Here is a 19,585-nt window from a genome sequence, read left to right as displayed (position 1 = left end):
AGTGAGTGTTTTTTTAAAAGAATACTTTCCCCACTCACCCCACCCTAACCCTGAGGGGCGCTGTGCCCTGTGCGCAGCTCCCAGCTCCACATGAGTAATCGTGCAGAGCCGGGTAAACTTGTGGAAATGGGACTGCAGAAAAAGCGGGGCCAAAGGGTAGGGCTGTATCCCTCCCTGATCCCGGGATCCCCTGTGTGTCATCTGGATGCACAGGGATGATCCCGGGGTCGCCCCAGGAAAAAGGCTGGTCTAGCTAAGGCCTGTGTATCCTATAAGGCATAAATGCACAGGAGGAATAAAGCGTTACCATGATGGGATGGTCAAGATTTGACACAAAGTGTAGATCTGGCCAAACACTCTAGTGTGGTGGGGGCTGGAGGCAGCCCACGGCTAGCTCAGCTGCAGCTTAAATTATGATGTTTTTATTTATGTATTTATTTCTAAAATGTATTAGTCACTCTGTTGCTAAAAGCTCTCAGGGAGTCATAGAATGGAAAGGAAGATAACGTCTAAAATCCAGGTTGGAAAGCAAGATAAATAATCAATTAAAAGCAACGAAGTACCAAGAAAAGAACTCAAGTCTAAAGACACCACCACTTAAAAGAGAGCATAACAGCAGAAATAAAGCAGATTAAAAGGCCTGAGAGAATCAAAGGGTCTTTGGCAGGAGCGAAAAAGGTAAAGAAGTGGGCACCAGGCAGACCGCTCAGGGTAAAGTATTCCATAACTTGTGTGTGTGTGAGGGAGAGGGGGAGCGAGAGAGGGAGGGAGGGGGCAGATACTGAAAACGCCTGCTTTGTTCCCTTTGACCTGCTTTGATCAATGTATATGGATTTTGAAATGTCCTTTGGGAGAGGGTTATAACTTAAACTGGAGCTGCTAATCAAAATTCAGCTAAAGCAACATTTGATGTGAATTTGCAGAGTCCAGTTCGAGTCAAACTTCTAAAGGAATTTTAGCTCAGTTACAGAGAAGATGCTTTGCATGCAGAAAGGCTCAGATTTAGGCCTGGAAGCTTACAGTTTAAATAGATGGGAAAGATAATGGCCTGTGGCTGTGTAGAGCCATTGCCTGTTGGTGTAGATCTGAGCCGAAATCTCTCAGGAGGCATCTCTCTCTCTCTCTCTCTCTCTCTCTCTCTCTCTCTCTCTCTCTCACACACACACACACACACACACACACACACACACACACACACACACACTCAACCTCACACTCACACTCTCACACACATAAACATATACAGAGTTGGGGCATCATCCAGTGTAGGCTGGTGGCTCTGATTTCCGTAGGTCTGTGAATCCACTCTGGGTTTTAGTCAGAACCAGACATAACTTCAAAGGAGTTATCCAAGGTGCTGGACTTTATCCCCAAAATACAGATTTGGGGGCTAAACTTCACAGGGATGCTTTAGGGTGGATTCCTGCATTGAGCAGGTGGTTGGACTTGATGGCCTTGTAGGCCCCTTCCAACTCTGCAATTCTATGATTCATTGAGGAGGATGCAGATGTTGTCCAGGCTGCTGCTGCAAAAACCTTGGGGGGGGGGAGAGAAAGAAGCTACCCCTACGCCTGAGAAACTGTTGGAGCATTTCTTCTGCCCAATTAGGTAAAATGGCTCCAGTTAGGCCTTTTCTCTGCCCTCAAACAGGTGAGGAATTTCGAAAGGCCATTTGCACACAGCTCTAAGTCAGAATAGAGAATGTTTGTATGGATCAATGGATTTAAAAGACAGCTTCATATATTCATCCATACAGGTGGGATTCCACTGCTCTGGTTATTCTTAGGGGATGGGTGAGAATATGTACATATTGTGTTTGTGTTTGTACAGGAGGACAGGGCTCCTATATCTTTAACAGTTGTACAGAAAAGGGAATTTCAGCAGGTGTCATTTGTATTCATGCAGCCCCTGGTGAAATCCACTCTTCATCACAATGGTTAAAGCTTCAGGAGCCCTGCCCTCTTTTGTATCTGTTCACTCTAGCTATACTACAATGACCAGATACAAAAGAAGGCAGGGCTCCTGCAGCTTTAACTGTTTTGACAGATTTTCACCAGGTGCTGCATGCATACAAATGACACCTGTTGAAATTCCCTTTTCTATACAGCTGTTAAAAATACAGGAGCCCTGTCCTCTTTTCCATATGGTCACCCTATCTTAACTAGCTAGCTAGGAGGCTTTTAGTGACTGTTTGTTACCCACATCAAACTTTGGAGGAGAGTCAGGATAGATTTTTTAAGTAAACAAACAAATGACCATAATTAGGGTGTCCATAAGAAAAGGAGGACAGGGTTCTTGTATCTTTAACAGTTGTATTGAAAAGGAAATTTCAGCAGGTGTCATTTGTATATATGGGGAACCTGGTGAAATTTCCTCTTCATCAAAACAGTTTAAGTTGCAGGTGCCCTGCCCTCTTTTAAATCTGGTCATTCTAGTATAGCTCCTGCAGCTTTAACTGTTGTGATGAAGAGGGAATTTCACCAGGTTCTCCATATATACAAATGACACCTGCTGAAATTCTCTTTTCTATGCAACTGTTAAAGATACAGGCACCCTGTCCTCCTTTTCATATGGTCACCCTACCATAATAAATGTACAATTCTAAGCTATCTTCTTATTGTAATAAAGCAATTTCAAAGGATCCTGAAAATGCAAGACTACAGTTGTTGCTTAATAAGGTTTGCATATCTCCAGGTTAAAATAAAATGTTTTGTTTTCTTTTAACATGCTGTTGGAGGGGACTGCTCTTATCATGGAATAAAAATGTGTGTTGATAGAACCAATATGCAAATTGGAACCAATAGCTATACTTGCCTAGCTAAGGAGCTTGTCCATATGATGGAGAAGCAAACCTCCCCCATCTCTGCTGCAACTCTAGCTAGGTGGCTGTGTTATCTGGGCCCAAAGTCTCACAGATGAACTCTCTATTCCAGCTGGTATGCTGAAATTCTAAGACCCTGCCAATGAATATGTCTTTCAAAAATCTATCTGCCACTGGGGGGGGGTGGGGGTGGGAAGCTACTTAATCACAAATCTAATGAAATATTAACATACTTAAATTCTAATCAAGCAATTTTCTGAATGTGCTTCTATAAAATTAGAGACATAATTAGTCATTCGGTGGTGCGTGCTGGGTTATTTTTAAACTTGGGTAAATCAGAACATGATTTTCCTTTTGGATGATCAAATGAAATGTTGGAGAATAGATGAGGGATGGTTGGGACGGGGGTGAATGTAAGACAATGTGAAAAGCTGATGGGACATTGAGAAATAGCAGCATGGAACATTCCGTGGGTAGAATCATAGAAGGGTAGAGTTGGAAGGGGCCTACAAGGCCATCAAGTCCAACCCCCTGCTGAATGCAGGAATCCACCTTAAACATACACTAATAATAATATTTGTTAGGAAAGCAATCCAAGTTTTATTAGCAGTATATCACAATATAATGTCTGTGATTTCTATGATGCCTCAGTTGTGGGGTGCTGGGCCAAGAAGGTTCCTCAGCCCCATCCCACAACATACGTGATGATGTTCCCTTTCCTCCCAGACCTACACAATTAGAAAAAGCTAGAAGTAGGACCTGCAACAAAATGTTGCAGTATGAAGGGAGTTCCTGGCTCAGTGCTCCAATCAATCAGCTGTGCTTTCCTCCAGGCTATTCCATTCCATTCCATCGCCCCTCCAATCCAGTTTTCAATTCCTCCCCACCCCAAGAGCCATTCCGTGTTTTGTGTCTACTGAGCACACCTAGTCTTCCTCACTGGGCTGTTTTACTTGGTTCCCTTGCTGTTTTCCCTAAAGATTTACAAAAGGATCCTCACTCCGCATTTCAGCAATAGAGGGAAATCTAGATCCTTGAGTTGGGCTCCATAAGATCTATTTGAGATGACTCAATGGCTCACATTCAGGGCTTGATCATAGATGAGCGTGCCTCCTGCATGGCATGAACACATTATTTGCATGGGCGAATGAGTCACACAGAGCAAACCAAACCATGTTCCGTTCTGGTTTGCTCATCCCACAAGGGGGGTTATTTGGGGCTTTTGAATTCAGACAAAATATGAGACAAAGTAGGGATGGATGCAACCAAGGATGATAAAACTATGCATGGCGTGGGGCAAGTGGATAAAACGAACGTTTCCTCTATCTCTTATAGCAATAGAACTCAGCATCTCCCAATGAAATTGTTAGGGGAGAGATTCAGGTCTGCCGGGATGGGGTATGGAGCAAAGAGAAGGTACAATGAACAAACGTCTGTGGACAAAGCAAGGTAGAGAAACATATGCAGACCACCAAAAGGGTCTGCTATAAAAGTGGCTTTAGTTGAAGTTGGCATATGTTGAGACCAAGCATCAGCATAAGTAGAAACGAACTGTCCGTGTGTCCTAGGGATGGTTGAAAAAAGAAGAGCAGAAAAAGGAAGTAACAGAAAGTTTGTGATTTCCAAGCAGACTGTGCCGGACCACACCGAAGTGTGTCACCCCGTGGTTAAAACTACTGAAGAATCCCCTCCCCAGCACCGTCTAAAACCAAGAAAGAAAAAGGAACAAATGGTAAAAGGGGTATAAAATCTAGGAAGATTATAGAGAATCTAAAAAGAAAATTAAAAAACATCCTAAGCTCAGCTCATTCAAAGAAAACATCGTCATTTAATTTTAAGAGGTAATTTAAAGTATTAGATGAAAAGGAAAAACCTGAGGTTCTGGGCAAAGATTGTTGTGTGAAAGAGGTGATAAGCACCTGATATGGAGGTGTGGAGAGACCTGAAGAAAGCAGCCCTGTAGTCAGGGTGGAGCAAATGGGTGAACCACCACTTCTAGAGCTGTTCTTCATGCCCTACCCAGATTTTTTTTGGGGGGGGGGTTGTCTTTTTAATTTGTGACATAACATACAGTGACAGCCTCCATTTAAAGAATGACACCTCGTTTTAAGAATAGGAGCAATTTAAGAACAGGACCCTCTGAAAAAAATAATGAATGAGGCAGGATGAGTGCATGTTGTGGCACACTCATCTGGAAGACCCCCCATCCCACCCTAAAAAGGTCTGCTCACTCAAAACTTTCTGCTGACTAAAGGTGGATTTTTCATGTTTACTATCACCCTATAATTAAATAACTGATACTGGGGGGGAAACTCCAGCCTGTGTAGTAACATGATAGAACTTCATATTGTGGACTAGAATCATAATTTGAGGCACCATTGGAATTCAAACCCAGGATCTCCTTTTCACCATCATTCCTACAGGGGAATATTTGTTTGGTTTGCATTTTAATTCAAAGCTTACCTTATGGTCCTTTGATTTTGCCTCCCCTCCACAATTGCACTATAAATTGAACTGAAAAGACCATTATCTCCATTTTAACTAAGCATGTTTTTAATATCTTGATGTCAGAAACAGTTCAAGAAAGAATTTGATTTTGGTGCATCTATTCAAATCCTCCCGGGAAATTAATTTATGAATTATAAACACCGCTATTATTCAATAATTAATTCAGCTTCCAGCCTACTGCAAATTATATAAGGCACTCTTTCCATGATCAAACTTGATCACGATATTTATCTTCCAAATATTTATTTATTTATTACATTTTTATACCGCCCAATAGAGAAAGCTCTCTGGGCGGTTCACAAAAATTAAACCAATAATAAAACAACCAACAGGTTAAAAGCACAAATACAAAATACAGTATAAAAAGCACAACCAGGATAAAACCACACAGCAAAATTGATATAAGATTAAAATACAGAGTTAGAACAGTAAAATTTAAATTTAAGTTAAAATTAAGTATTAAAATACTGAGAGGATAAAAAGGTCTTCAGCTGGCAACGAAAGGAGTACAGTGTAGGTGCCAGGCGGACCTCTCTGGGGAGCTCATTCCACACCCGGGGTGCCACAGCAGAGAACGCCCTCCTCCTAGTAGCCACCTGCCTCAAAAGTAACCAGGTACTCATTCTGATTTGGGAGAGGTTCTTTTTAAAATTAATTTATTAATTAAATTTCCAAATATGAAGACAAAGGAAATACATCAGATTTAAATGTAATTATTGACAGAGTATAACATCCCCACCTAATTTTGCAGATAAAAACAGGTGGAACATTTAAGGTTTTCTTTATAGTTCTTCATAGTAATGAATTATATTTAGGCTCTTTTCCTTGGAAGATGCTGTAATGGCCTTTTTTCATTTAAAAGATTGCTATTAGTGTATTTTTGACCTTCAGTATACTGAACCACCAAAGAGTAAGAGGTGATGTTTTTAATCTTCTCCCTGAATTATTATTATTTTGCCAGGGCCAGAAACATTATTGTTCTTATATTGTCAGAATACATGGCTGTAATTTTCTTAGTACAAGGAACTATGACAAGTCATCAGAACTCTAAGAGTTACAGAAAAATATGGAAAGGAGCCAGAAAAGAGAGGAAAGTTTGGGCCCCAAAACTTAAAGTAACATTTTTGTTCTTTTGAACAATGAATATAAGAATATGAAATAACAACTTCCAATAAAACGTTGGAAGCATTAGATACAGCATTAGATACTTTTCAGTGTAATAAAATTGTGTTCACTGCATTAGCATTATAAACAGCCTTTGAAGACAGCCCAGAGTGTGTTAGGGCCTTGCTAGACCTACCAATTAATGTGGAGAGGAGAAGGAGTGAGGCCGCGCTGCAGCTAGCGTGGGCCGTCATCCTTTTCTACACGTAAGACGCTACGGGGAAAGGAAAGCCCCGTCGCGTCCTGCATTTAAAAAAAAACTTAAAGGGCCATGTGCGCAGGAGCGCACCAACGAGAAGGTAAGTCTTTGTTTTTTAAAAAAAGGGTTTCCCGCTCCCCCTGCCCCCGATATCCCCACACACAATGTATAATGCCCCCCGCTCGCCCCCTTGCTCGCCTGTCTGTACGCTCGACCCCCCACTCACCCACTCACCCCCTTGCTCACTCGCCCGCTCGCCCCCACTCACCCCCTCGCTCACCCGTCTACCCCCGCTCGCCATGTCCACCCCCTCGGTCGCTCGCCCACTCGCCATGTCCGATGCCCCCTCCGCCCCCCTGTCTGTGATCTCCTTCCCCCCAGCCCGATGGGCACAGCGCTCCGCGCTGTGCCCAGTGTGCGGCTTCTCCTGGCTACTAGAGAGTAAGCGAGCAGCCAGGAAAAGCCACGGAACTAACTAGATTTTCCTCAGCCCAGGGCTGGGGAAAAACCAGGCCATAGGTTATCCCGGGTCAAGGGAGGGTTTAGCCTGGCCTGACCCCGGGATCCCCTGTGCATCGTCTGCACGCACAGCAGGGAGCCCGGGCCTCGCACCGGGCTAAACCCTCGTCTAGCAACGACCTTAGATACAGCAACCAATGTTGTATCTGGGTTGGATCCAGATTAGGGATGTTGGATAAATCCGCAACAGAATCAAATGACTTAAGATTTTTATGACTCCAACTTGCGGATTCCACAGCTTTTCTGTAGTTGGGCAGATTCTGTAGACTTGCAGAGTGGTTTTCTTATTTTCTGAATTTTGCAGAAATTTAGTAATAGAAAAATATGCCAAAAAAAAAAAAAAAAAAAAAGGTTGAAAATGTGCATTTCTGCCATAGACTAAAGCATGAAATGCACATTTTGGGGCAATTGACACATTTTCACAAGCACAAAGTGCAAATTTGCACAAATGTGGATTTGCACACATTCAGAAATGCCCCCCCCCAAATCCAATTCCATCAATGAGTGGACGGTGGAATGAAAGGTACATGACAATCCACAAAACATAGATGGAACCGATTGTACACAATCCGTACATCCCTAATTCAGGTTTACACTGGATCAGGTGCACTGATGGACTTCTCTGCCTCCCCCCCCTTCCCATGGCAGCCCCTTCAAGCTCTTGAAAATGCTACCTAGAAAATCTGGAGACCCTGCTGAACAGGGTGAGCCATGATATTTGTTGGAGGGTTTCCTTCAAGGAGAGCCCTTGCTCTTCCTCTCACAAAAGGTAGATCCTGGATCCAATCCTCTATGTTTGCCCTTTTGTGCCTGAATACATGAGGGCTTACTTACGGTAGAGGGATGGAGCCATGAATACTAGCCTTGCCCCATATGTGTCCAGACACACTGGCCTCCTGCCCCCTCTGTCCATGTTGAACCAGGGAAGTCTGAAAGGGAGTTCTGCTACTGTTCACTTGAACAGGGATAGAGCTCTCCACAAGATTGCAGACCCTGCCTTCTCAACGTTCCTGAACATGGGTTCTACTCAAATTCAAGTGGATGTGAATAGAACTCCCTTTCAAATGCTGACAATTCAACAGGGCAAGGTCTGAACTGAGAGGACTCGGTCCAGTACGCTCAGAGACATAGGTCCATGGCCTCTCCATGCTGGGAGTAGCTGTACCTGTTGAATTTGGCCCGTGCAGTTGAATGAGAATTTCTTTTCCATTTAAAAAATAAAATAAAAACATTTCACAAATCTCTTCATTAATGGAATAGGAAAAAAATGGATGTCTGAGTCAGCATGATAGATTTGGCCAACTCTAGATTCCATATCCTAGATTTTCTTATTTACCATTCTTAGGACACATCCTTTACATGTTTGGGCAGGAAAAGGTCCTACAACATGTCCCAGCTAGGATGACTGGCTGGAGCATGCTGGGAATTATAGTGCTATTTTCTGATTAAACATGAATAAGATTGCAGCCATAGTGTAGGTAGCTGTGCCCTTTAATGGCTGAGTGCAAACTAGACATGTATGGGCACCTGCTTTTTTCCTTTTTCTTTGCCTTTGCTGCAGCGAATTAAGACAGTTCTTGTACGGGATGATTAGAACTGGAAGAACAATGTGAAACAGACAGGCAAGGACAACCTGTTTTGTTTTTTTTATTATTTGTTAACTTCGACCAATGCAAAAGACCTGAAAATCTTTTTCTATGGATGATCAATAGGTCCTTTTAGATATTTCCCAGAATCCAGTCTTTTTTAATGTAACTTGCCTAGAGTTGATCTGTCTTGTTTTTCAACATGAACCCCCCACCCCCAAAATAAAAAACAATGCAAGCTCTTCCCATTTAAATATTGTGCTCTCAATGTTCTGTCATTGCCCCTGCAAAAACTGACGCTGATGCATTTTACTAATTTTCTTGATACGGGAGCAGCTCTGAAATAAACCAACTATGTTTCCAGTCAAGAAAAGGCCATCCACTTATGACTGGCAATAAAGATACTTCTTACATTTCATTTGCAGCTCAGTAAGAGCAATAACTGTGTTCCTCCAAAGGCTCCCACCAGCGACAAGTATTTATATAAATGAAAGTTGGATTTCAATTCATCCCTGCCTTCCCCAGAAATATCATCTCAACAAAATTTATCTACTCTCTCTATAATGGTAAGGTTAAGGATTCCACTGGGGCAATTAACAGAGTACTGGAATAAATTAGCCAGGTCAATTTAAGAATATTCTTAATTCTGGCCTAGCGTAGAACTGCCTGAGCCATTGGGGTGCATTTTAGATATTAACAAAAAGCCGTAGTAAGAGCAGTAGTTTTCAGACTTTCTACATTCATGGCTCCTGAACAAGGAGTCTTTCCTTGTCCGTTCAAAATTCATTAGTGGGCCATGGGGAGTTCCGAGGAAAGAACAAATTCTGGGGCACAGCAATGTTATAGCTGTTGTGCATTTCCCCCCTTGCATGAATGGAAGCCATGGAGGCCCCATTTGTGCAAGGTTCAAACAGAGCATTCTCACCTTTACAGTTGCAGAAATGGGGCCCTTAAGCCCACCATGGGTGCATGGGCCAAATGCAACATTTACAGAGGCTCCCAAAAATGCACACTTCCCCTGTGACGTCAATGGTGGCTGCTCAGGGAGGCTCGCGCTGCCCGGTGAGTGCTCATGGAGAGCAGCAGAGACAGGGCAAGCATCCCCCAAGTCTGGCATGGGTGGATTTGAACACCCCGAGTCATGGCCAAAGTCTGAACTCTGAAACAAAGCCACTCTCTTGGATCCAAATTGAGGCAGCACTGGAGGGCAACACTTCAAAGCAAGCCAATAATAATAATAATAATAATAATAATAATAATAATAATAATAATAATAGAATTAAAATCAGGAGCACCATGTTTGAGACCCCAGGACTAGATCATACAGCTCATTCTTTCAACATAAGACCAAGGGTCCATCTAGTCCTGCACTCTGTTCACACAGCATCCAACCAGCTGTCAACCAGGGACCAACAAAGTAGCAACTGGTGAACCTCCTTACTGTGTAGAGGAAACAACCCACCATCTCTCCCTGTTGTTTCTGCTGGGCCAACATATTTAGCCCAGACCTTTTTTGGCATTTGAGATTGGAGCAGGGAGAGAGAAATAGCCCCAGAAGATTCTGGTGATCTTCAGGGACTGGTAGAAACTCAGCTAGTTTATTAAAACCGAGATGCGGGTTAATTTGAGTATCAGGGAGGTGAGCGCTGATGAATGGGAAGCTCGCCAATCAGTGTTCCTTTGTGACAGATGTTATTTCAAGAGGGGGCCACAGACAAAACAGAGAGAGCCCTGGAGATGAGACAGACGGTCCTTCAAGAGAACCGTTCGGGAGTCACGGAAATGAGAGGTCGTGCAGAAGAGGAAAGATGAAAAGCAGGCGAACAGATTAAAGTCTCCTTTCCTCAGAGATCACAGCAGGAGCCCAGGCGGACACATCGTTCCATTGAGAATGCAAAGTCTTTTGCAAAACAAAAACAGAAGTGTTGTCAGAGCACTTTGGGGTTGGTTAAGGGCTGGGACCTTCTCCTTCACTGTGGAGCAGTGCTGCTGTGGCCAAAGGCTGGATCAGTGTGCAGTAGAGAAGAACACGACCGGTGCTAGAAATGCTTTAGATATATTCTGGGCCTGCCTCGGCTTCTTGTCCCCTTAACATTCTGCTTCTACTCTTTTTCATTTGCTATATTTCTGTACTGCCCAGTAGGTAAAGCTCTGGGCATTCACAAAGATTAAAAACGAAAAGCTAAAGAAATACAATATTGTACATTGGGTAAAATGCATGACATACAAATATGTAAACAGACGGAACGCGAACGAACACCCACACACCTAAGGATCAACGAAAAGGAAACTTCCATAACCTGTTTAAAAAAACCCATGGAGGGATGCACATATTTTGTAAAATCCATTCCATTTGCATTGTGCTGATTGTTATGCAATGTTTGTTCCATTATCCGCTCATTGGCGGAATCTGTTTTTTCCCAATTTCCTGAATTTGTACAACTCCACACTTGCAAAAATGCAGAAATCCTCCCCAAGATGTGCAAATCCCACCCACCCCAATGCATATTTTAATGCATTAGCCTATGGGGGAAATGCACATTTTAGCCAGCATGTGTTTTTTTATTTCACATATTTTTCAATGACTTAATTTGTGTTAAATTCCAGAAACTAAAAAATAAAAATAAAATGGTCCACAAGTCTGCACAGTCCGTGCAACTCAGGAAAAACTGGTCTGCTGTGGAATCTGTGATTCAGATTCATAGAAATCCAAACTCATTTGATTCCATTGTGAATTTCTCCAACAGCCCTATGCTGCCAAATGCCTGAGAGTAGAGGGCGCTCTTCCCCTGGAACCAAAAGATAACAAAACTGGTGCTGAAAGTTGGCTCTCCATTCAGGATGACAAAGTTGTGCAGCCTCCAACATCTGGCCTCTAACCTACATGGCTTTACAAGGGGAATAGACAGATTCAGGGTTGGCGAGTTTCTCAATGGCTAATAATCTGGGCAGCATTGAAAATTATGAACATGCAGATTCCAGCTGCTGGGAGCAACAACCCAAGCTATATCTCAGATGTTTTGGACTTCAATTTCCAATTTTCTTGATCATGCTGGCAGGGAGTATGAGAGTTAAAGTCCCAAACATCTGGAAATCTACCTTCTGCCCACCCATGCACTAGAATACATATATTGGGGTTTTTCCCCCCAGTGTTAGTCTAAGGCCATAGCTACACCTAAGGTTTATCCCAGGATCACCCCGGGTTTGTCCCTGCCTGAGCACTGGATGCCCTGTGTGGCACTTATGGTAGATGAACAGGTTTGACCCCAGGACAATCCTGGGATAAACCTTAGGTCTAGCTATGGCCTAATTTAAGTCCTTTCATTTCAAAGGGTCTAATCAAAGTTGGAAACAAACCCTTACTCCATTCACAGACATAACGGACGCAGACCCAAAGAAGCAGGTGAACTCTGAAGAACAGCAAACTCTTGCAAGTCTTTCTAGCGACATGTTTAGCAAAACATCTCTCAAAGGGCCAAAATAGGGAGGATTATTTCCCAAGGAGAAGCAACAGGAATTGCTCCTCAGAAATAGGGACAAGTAGGAGCATACGAAGTCACCAATTTTCACTGTAGGATGGGTTTCCACCCTTCACATTCATACTAACAAACAAACCCTTCAGTTTAAGAAATACGTCATTGTTGTTGTAATGGGCAGAGAATTTCTTAGGATGGCTCATTAAAACGTGTTCCACATAAGGCACAGGTTTGTATAAACCATACATTCATATATTTGTATAGATGCCAATTTAGAGGCAGTGAATTCGAGCCCAAATTGGTCATACTTGGAAGAGACCCACTGGAATCAGAGGAACATAAGGCGAGTCACTTAAGCCTAATTGATTTCAATGGATTTTGGTTGTTGTTTTCAAATGACTAAAGATCTTACCCAATACACTCTTAATGGGGAATAAACCTCACTGACCTCAGTGCAGCTTATTTCTGAGTATACAATGTTTAGTAGCAGAAGGAGACCTCTTTTTCCTCCTCCAGTCCAACACTACTGGGCAGGATCTACACTACTGCTTTATGGTTTATAACTGTCTTAACAACTGTTGGGGCCCAGGACACACTCCTTATACTATTTTTAAGTCATTTTCAAAGTGTTATATCCTGCTTTGTGTAGATCTGGCCCTGGAGTAGGAAGAAAGGTAAGCGAGTTGGGCGCTGGGAGGGTGGACTTCATTTCTTATCTGCTTGGGATTAAAAGCCGAGTTGGAAAAGAACTTGCAGTTCCGAGATGTAGGGATTTTGAGTCAGCGATTCCATGGGTGCTTTGCAGATTGTCAAGGGTCTTTCACTCCATCGTCTACCCACTGATGGAATCAGATTGTTTCCCCCCCTTTGAAAAAGTACACCAAAACATCTCTTGCAATATATGTAACTTTAGCTGCTCTGCAATATCTTACATATTTTTCTAGTGCTCCACCAGGGAGGCTGAAGAGAGATTGGGGGTGATGTATAAAACATTGTTGTCGCTTTTAATGGCACATATACAATATTTCCTCTCACTTTTATATTGTCGGTATGACTAAATATGTGTATGATTCCAGAAGGTTAAAAAACACACATTCATCAAGTCTGCAGAGTCCATGTGACTTAGATCATGCTGGTCCACTGGAGAATCCGCAGATCAAATCCATAGTTATCCAAAGTCATAGGAATTTAGGAGGAGTCATGGTAGATCAGACCAAGGGTCTATCTAGTCCAGTATTCTGTTGACACAGTGGCCACCCAGCTGCCCACAGGAGATCCACAAGCAAGAGATGAGTACAATAAGTATCCTGAAGCTCTCACCAATCAGCTTCATGGGATGACCTGAGATTCTCGCATTATGAGAAGAGAAAAATATCTCCCCATCTATTTTCTCCACACCATGCATAACTTTGTACACCTCTGTCTCCCCTTACCCTCCTCTTCTCCAAGCTAAACAATCCCAGCTGTTGTACCCTTTCCCCATACAGGAGTTGCTCCAGTCCCTTGATCATTTCAGCTGCCCTTTTCTGCACCTTTTCCAACGCTAGAGCCTCGTGTGGTGCAGAGCGGTAAAGCAGCAGTTTTTGCAGCTGAAACTCTCCTCACGGCCTGAGTTCAATCCCAGTGGAAGCTGGTTTCAGGCAGCCAGCTCGGGTCGACTCAGCCTTCCATCCTCCTGAGGTCAGTAAAATGAGTACCCAGTTAGCTGGGGGAAAGGTAATAATGGACGGGGAAGGCAACGGCAAACCACCCCACTATAAGGCCTGCCAAGAAAATGTCAGCGAATGACTCAGTGCTTGCACGAGAGGTTCCTTTCCTTTCCCTTTCCTTCCAACACTACGTCATTTTTGGCACGATGACCAGAATTGTATACTTGTATGTGGTCGCCCCATAGATTTCTATAAGGGCATTTGAATCCATTTCAGATGTTTCTGACACCCCTAGTCCCATCAGCCTTAGTAGAACTCATCTGAATGAGCATTATGGGTCACCAAAGTTTGCATTTCTGAGCGCAGAACATGTGAGTTTTGGTGACACCATTCATTCAATCACTTCTCAGGCTGCCTCACCCATCACCACCCCATTTATATTTTCCATTTGGAAACTCGAGCGTCATAGCACTTCGGTGACATACATCTTCAGATTCAGTAACAGGATTGGAAATGCCAACACCCCCATCTCCCCAATATTATGACAATTCCCGTTTTCACAGCAGATGTTACAGATGGTTAGCAATCAACTAGAAGCTGAAGAAATATTAACAGGTTTCTGTTATGTTTTGTTGTGCTTTGTTGTGTGAAATCCTCATTATCCAAACTGTCTGGCTCTGTGCGTAGAGTATCCATCACTGATTCCTAATAGATAAACATGCATGCAGGGCTAAAGTGATTTGCTGAAAATGAAATACCTTCAGTGGGGTAATGCGGTCCCATGTTCCTGCTAGCCATACACTCACTGGGAAATCCTGAGACCTCAATCACAATGGCAACGAATCAGCTAATCTCGGATAGCTACTCTTCCATGGCTTGTGAGCATTCCATACAAGAGGCATTCAGGGATGGATGCACTAAATCCATAGACCAAGCTAACTTTGCAAAACCCATTTTAATTTGAGGTTCCCAGCAGCTGCATGCAAAGGCAATTAAGGAAAGGCTCAGCACATAGAACCTGCAGTGACTTCACTCCAATTTTAACTTTATTTCACCTCTACAAGTCTGACAAACGCAACATGAAAAGGCTTTTACCAGGCTGGCTGTGTTTTAACACTTTGCCCTTTTACTTGTTAATGCAGCCATAATTTGTCAACTTGAAACTTTTTTTTACAGGTCACTACTTCATAACTGGATGGAAAGGACAAAGCATGTCAGCAACTGCATTGGATTAGAGCAGTGTGGTCCCCCACCCACCCACCCAACCAGGGCAGGATTTATCACAATTCTAAATATGCTGTAGACTAGGGCCGTTGCTAGACCAGGCCTTAGTGCGGTGTGAGGCCCGGTCTCCCTCCTGTGCATCCAGATGACACACAGGGGATTCCGGGGTCAGGCCGGGCTAAGACCTCCCTTAACCCGGGATAAGCGGATTCTGAGGCCGGGGCTGCGGAAAGTCTAGCGACTTCCATGGCTTTTTCCGGCTGCTCGCTTACTCATGAGTAGCCGGGAGAAGCCACGGATTGGGCACAGCACTCATAGGAGCACTGTGCCCATCAGGCTGGGGGGGGAATCACAGGGGGGGAGATAGGGGATGGGGAAAAGGCTGTACCCGGCAGGAGAGGGGGGGAGAAGAACGGGCACGGGCATTGGGGACGGGGGACAGGGAAGAAGAATGGGCACGGGCACGGTGGACGGGGGGAAAGAAGGACGGGGACAAGGCATGGCGGACAGGGGGAGGACGGGCGAGCGAGCGGGCAGGGGGGGCATCAGGCATTGGGGGGGAAATCAGGGGCAGGGGGAGCAGGGGACCCTACATTTATTTTTTAAAAAACCTACCTTTCCCGGCAGTGCGCTCCTGCGCACATGGCCCTTTAAGATTTTTTTTAAATGGTGGACGCGACGGGGCTTTCCCTTGCCCCGTCGCGTGTTACGTCTGGAAAAGGGCGACGGCACGTGCTAGCTGTAGCGCGCTGTCGCCCCGACTCCCGGCCGGATTATCCAGTAGGTCTAGCAAGGCCCTAGGACTGCAGTTCCACTAAGGAAGTTATCAAAAAGCAGGAGAAAAACTCCGTTCCTATTGGTAGCACTACGCTCTTAATAGATTTGCTGGGTGAAATTCATTTTGTTAGCTTTTTAATGTGAACTTTTTTTTTTTTTTGCAGTTGAGTTTTCCAATCAATATTGGAGATATTCCCCTTTTATTAGAAGGGGATAGTCCCCTTATATAAAATTGCATACAAATATGCTTCTATCAGGAGAAACCTACACAAAATGCGTACTGTGTCTTCCACCCAAACTTTTAAAATAAAAATTTCTCAGAATTTGTGCAAAGGCCACATTGATTCACTGCTCAATTGACACAAGTTCCCCGCTATCGCCAAGGTGAACAGGAATTGGGTGAGAGACGAGCAGAGAGACCATGGAGAATTCCAGAGATCTTCAACATTGCTCATTTGCCCATCACTACTTTTAAAAATATATCAGGAGGTGTGGACAATACCAGAGTAGGTTCTCCTGCTTGATGCCCTTGCACTGAGGCTGAGGCTAAGACTGCTTTGTATGTTCTAAGTCAGGGCCAGGAAACTTGTGGCCTGCCAGATGTTACTGGACTCCAACACCCAACAGCCCCAACCAGCACTCCCAGTATTTAAGGATGATGTGGGATATAGTCGGGCAACATCTAGAATGCCACAAATTTTCCTCCTCTGTTATAAGCATAGCTGGTAGGAAAGCCGCAATATTGGAAACCAATTGCTTATACAGTTGGCAAGCCAATACACTTCGTAGCTAATCAATAGGTGCAACTGTGGTAGGACATGAAAATGGATGCCTGCAAGTTGGCAGAGCTTTTTAGAGGTCCCTATTTAGCATGGAAGAAACTACTGCTGGTCAGCAGAGAACATTTACATGCACTTGGAGACATTTTCTCGGAGGCAATATACAACTCTCCAGTTATGCAACCATAAATCACTTACACAGCTGGGAGTTATTTTTAAGAGCGAAGCAGGGAGAGAGGTTTTCCTGCTTGCATTTTATTAGCATGTGTGCAATGGTTCCATTTCTCATCTGGATCCCTTAGAGCAGCAGTCCCCAACCTTTTGGGCACCAGGGACCGGTTTCGTGGAAGACAATTTTTCCACGGACCGGGGTGGGTGGGTTTGAGGGGATGGTTTTGGGAAGCCCCCATCCCCCGTCCCCTCCAGTGTCCTCGCTTCGCTTTGGCTGGGTGGGCGCCCAGCTGAAGCAAAGCCAGGACGCTGGGACAGGCGGGCGGCTTCAGAACGGTGCGCCCGGAAGTCGCTCTCCCAGAGTGGCTTACGGCTGGGCGCGCCGGTCCAAACCTGCCCCGCCCCCCACCCCAGCATCCTGGTTTCGCTTCGGCTGAGCAGGCAAGATGGCGCCCTGTGCCCAGGTACGCTGGGGTGGGGGGGTGAAAGCAGCTCACCTGCGCGGCCTGGTTCCGAACAGGGGTTGGGGACCCCTGCCTTAGAGATCCCCTTTGTACCATCAGTAGCATGTTCCAGATTTGTTCCACAACTCCTCCAAAGCTGATTCAGCCTGTAGTTACACAGCGGACAATATCTTCATTTCCTTGCCTGTCCTACCCTCTGTCCCTCACTATGTGTATTCCCGAAGACGGGTTTTGCAATCCATGCAGAATTAACTGCACAGTGTGTCCCTTTCATCTTTTTCAGATAACGGCAGCTGCGCGCTTTCCGAGGGCCTCCTCCGGCTCCTCCACCTGTGCCAAGAAACCACTGCAGCTGCGGCTGCTAAAGGCTGCAGTCCTGTGTGCTCCATTTTCCAAACAGGACTTGTCGTCTTTATTATCTTTGATTAGCAGTGCACTAAACCAACCAGGCACTGCCTTTAATTGTGCACAGCCAATGAGGGAACTAGAGTGGCAAAGAGGTGGGCCTGTCATTGCTCCAGCAGCCTAATTGGCCGTGTCGCACAAAAGCAGTGTCTGACTGGGGGAGCGTACTGCTAATCAACATTTAAAACACAAGGGGAAAAAATCTACTGTTTAAAATGGTGCGTGTGGGGATGCCACCTTCACCGGCTTTTCTTTCATTGGGACGTCTGGCATGTTTTTCTCTCTGGATTGCACCTGCTACAACGAGTGCCAAAAATGTACAGAAATGTGTCCATAGTAGCAAGGCTGGCGCTGCCATAGAGGCAGCTCAGGCAGCGGCCTAGAGCGCCAAGGAAAGGAGGGCGCCGAACGGCACACCGGGAAGCTGCTCTCCTAGAGCGGCTTCCAGATGCGCTGTTCCAAAGCTGCCGCCCCCCCAACCCCAGCGTCCTGGTTTTGAAGCCAGCACCCGGCTGGAAGCCACTCCTGGCTTGGAAGCCAGGATGCTGGGGTTGGGGGTTTGGACGGCAGCTTCAGAACGGCGTGCCCAGAAGCCACTTCCGGGTGCGCCACTTCGAAGCCGCCGACCTGCCCCCCCCAACCCCAGCATCCTGGCTTCCAAGCCAGGAGCGGGCGGGGGGGCGGGGGCGGCTTCAGTGCAGCACGCCTGCCTAGGGCGCAAAATAGTCTGGCACCGGCCCTGCATAGTAGCTACAGAGCCCCAAGAGCACAGAATTAGCTTGCTTGCCAGCTAATTGTGGCCCTTTGTTGCTCAGTACACAGTAAGGATGCTCTGTGTGTGTGCGTGCATGTGTTTTACATATGTTTTAAATGAATTTAGGGACAGCTTGGAGCATTCAGGGGGCTGCCATGTAGGGTGGGGGGCATATGCAAACCCTGGGCCACACATTGTCCACCACAGGCACAGCAGGAGAAAGAGAAGGAGAAGGAGCCTCTACCACTACCCACAGCCACCTGTCAGGGGGCCGGTGAAGGCTCCCGGACCTACGCCCTGCAGTCTGACCCTTGTGGTGCCTTTGGGCAATGCAACCCATTTACTTTAAAATCCAAGTCAATATGAATTCATCACAATCATTCATCAGGTCTGTCTTTCCATGGCCTCGCTGAAGCGGTTTGGGTTGGACCCCTTCATGCTGAAAATGGGAGTTCAACTGATCAAACGATACTCCATGCAAATACAAAAACACCATCGACCCTAAATTGACAACACACACACACCATGAAAGAGGAGACTTACCATTTTTGTCAGCCCGTCTGAAGATCTAGAATTAAAAAGAGACACATATTTACTATTTCATACTGGCTTGGCTACCACAATTCAAACATGGGGTGACCATATGGAAAGGAGGACAGGGGGCTCCTGTATCTTTAACAGTTGTATAGAAAAAGGGATTTCAGCAGGTGTCATTTGTATGCATGCAGCACCTGGTGAAATTTCCTCCTCATCACAACAGTTCAAGATGCAGGAGCCCTGCCCTCTTGACCAGATACAAAGTGCAAGATGAACTGAACTGAAACTTCAGAAAATGAGAAACTGAAATTGACAAATTTGTCCACCCCTAACCGTCATGGTAGCATTAATTTTCCTACAATTTCTGTACTGATATATTTGGTTCTTTCCTTCTTCCCTCCCCAACCCCTTTTCCTTGTGTGTCGTGTCTTTTTAGAAGGTAAGCCTGAGGGCAGGCACTGTCTTCTTTACTGATCAATTGTAAGCTGCTCCAGGAGCCTTTTTGGCTGAGGTGTGGGATAAAAATACTCTAAACAAATAGATAAATAATAA

At 44.9% G+C, this 19,585-nt stretch overlaps 1 protein-coding gene across 2 annotated transcripts in view; it reads right to left on the bottom strand.

Annotated features, from left to right (window-relative positions):
- Nucleotides 1-19,058, bottom strand: part of NECAB2 (N-terminal EF-hand calcium binding protein 2) — a 204,542-nt gene extending 185,484 nt beyond the window's left edge. Inside the window, exon 1 of one of the 2 annotated variants that reach the window (XM_063141548.1) lies at nt 19,040-19,058. In XM_063141548.1, the coding sequence (XP_062997618.1) occupies nt 19,040-19,042 (3 nt within the window). In that variant the 5' untranslated portion in view covers nt 19,043-19,058. Of the gene's footprint in view, nt 1-5,284; nt 5,306-19,039 lie in introns of those variants that run through there. The other variant, XM_063141549.1, reaches the window with a different exon arrangement.
- Nucleotides 19,059-19,585: the final 527 nt, after the last annotated feature.

Source organism: Elgaria multicarinata, chromosome 14 (assembly GCF_023053635.1).
Source record: "Elgaria multicarinata webbii isolate HBS135686 ecotype San Diego chromosome 14, rElgMul1.1.pri, whole genome shotgun sequence".
NCBI lineage: Eukaryota > Metazoa > Chordata > Lepidosauria > Squamata > Anguidae > Elgaria > Elgaria multicarinata.
Note: the sequence above shows the minus strand (reverse complement) of the source record. Positions and strands in the feature narration are given on the sequence as shown.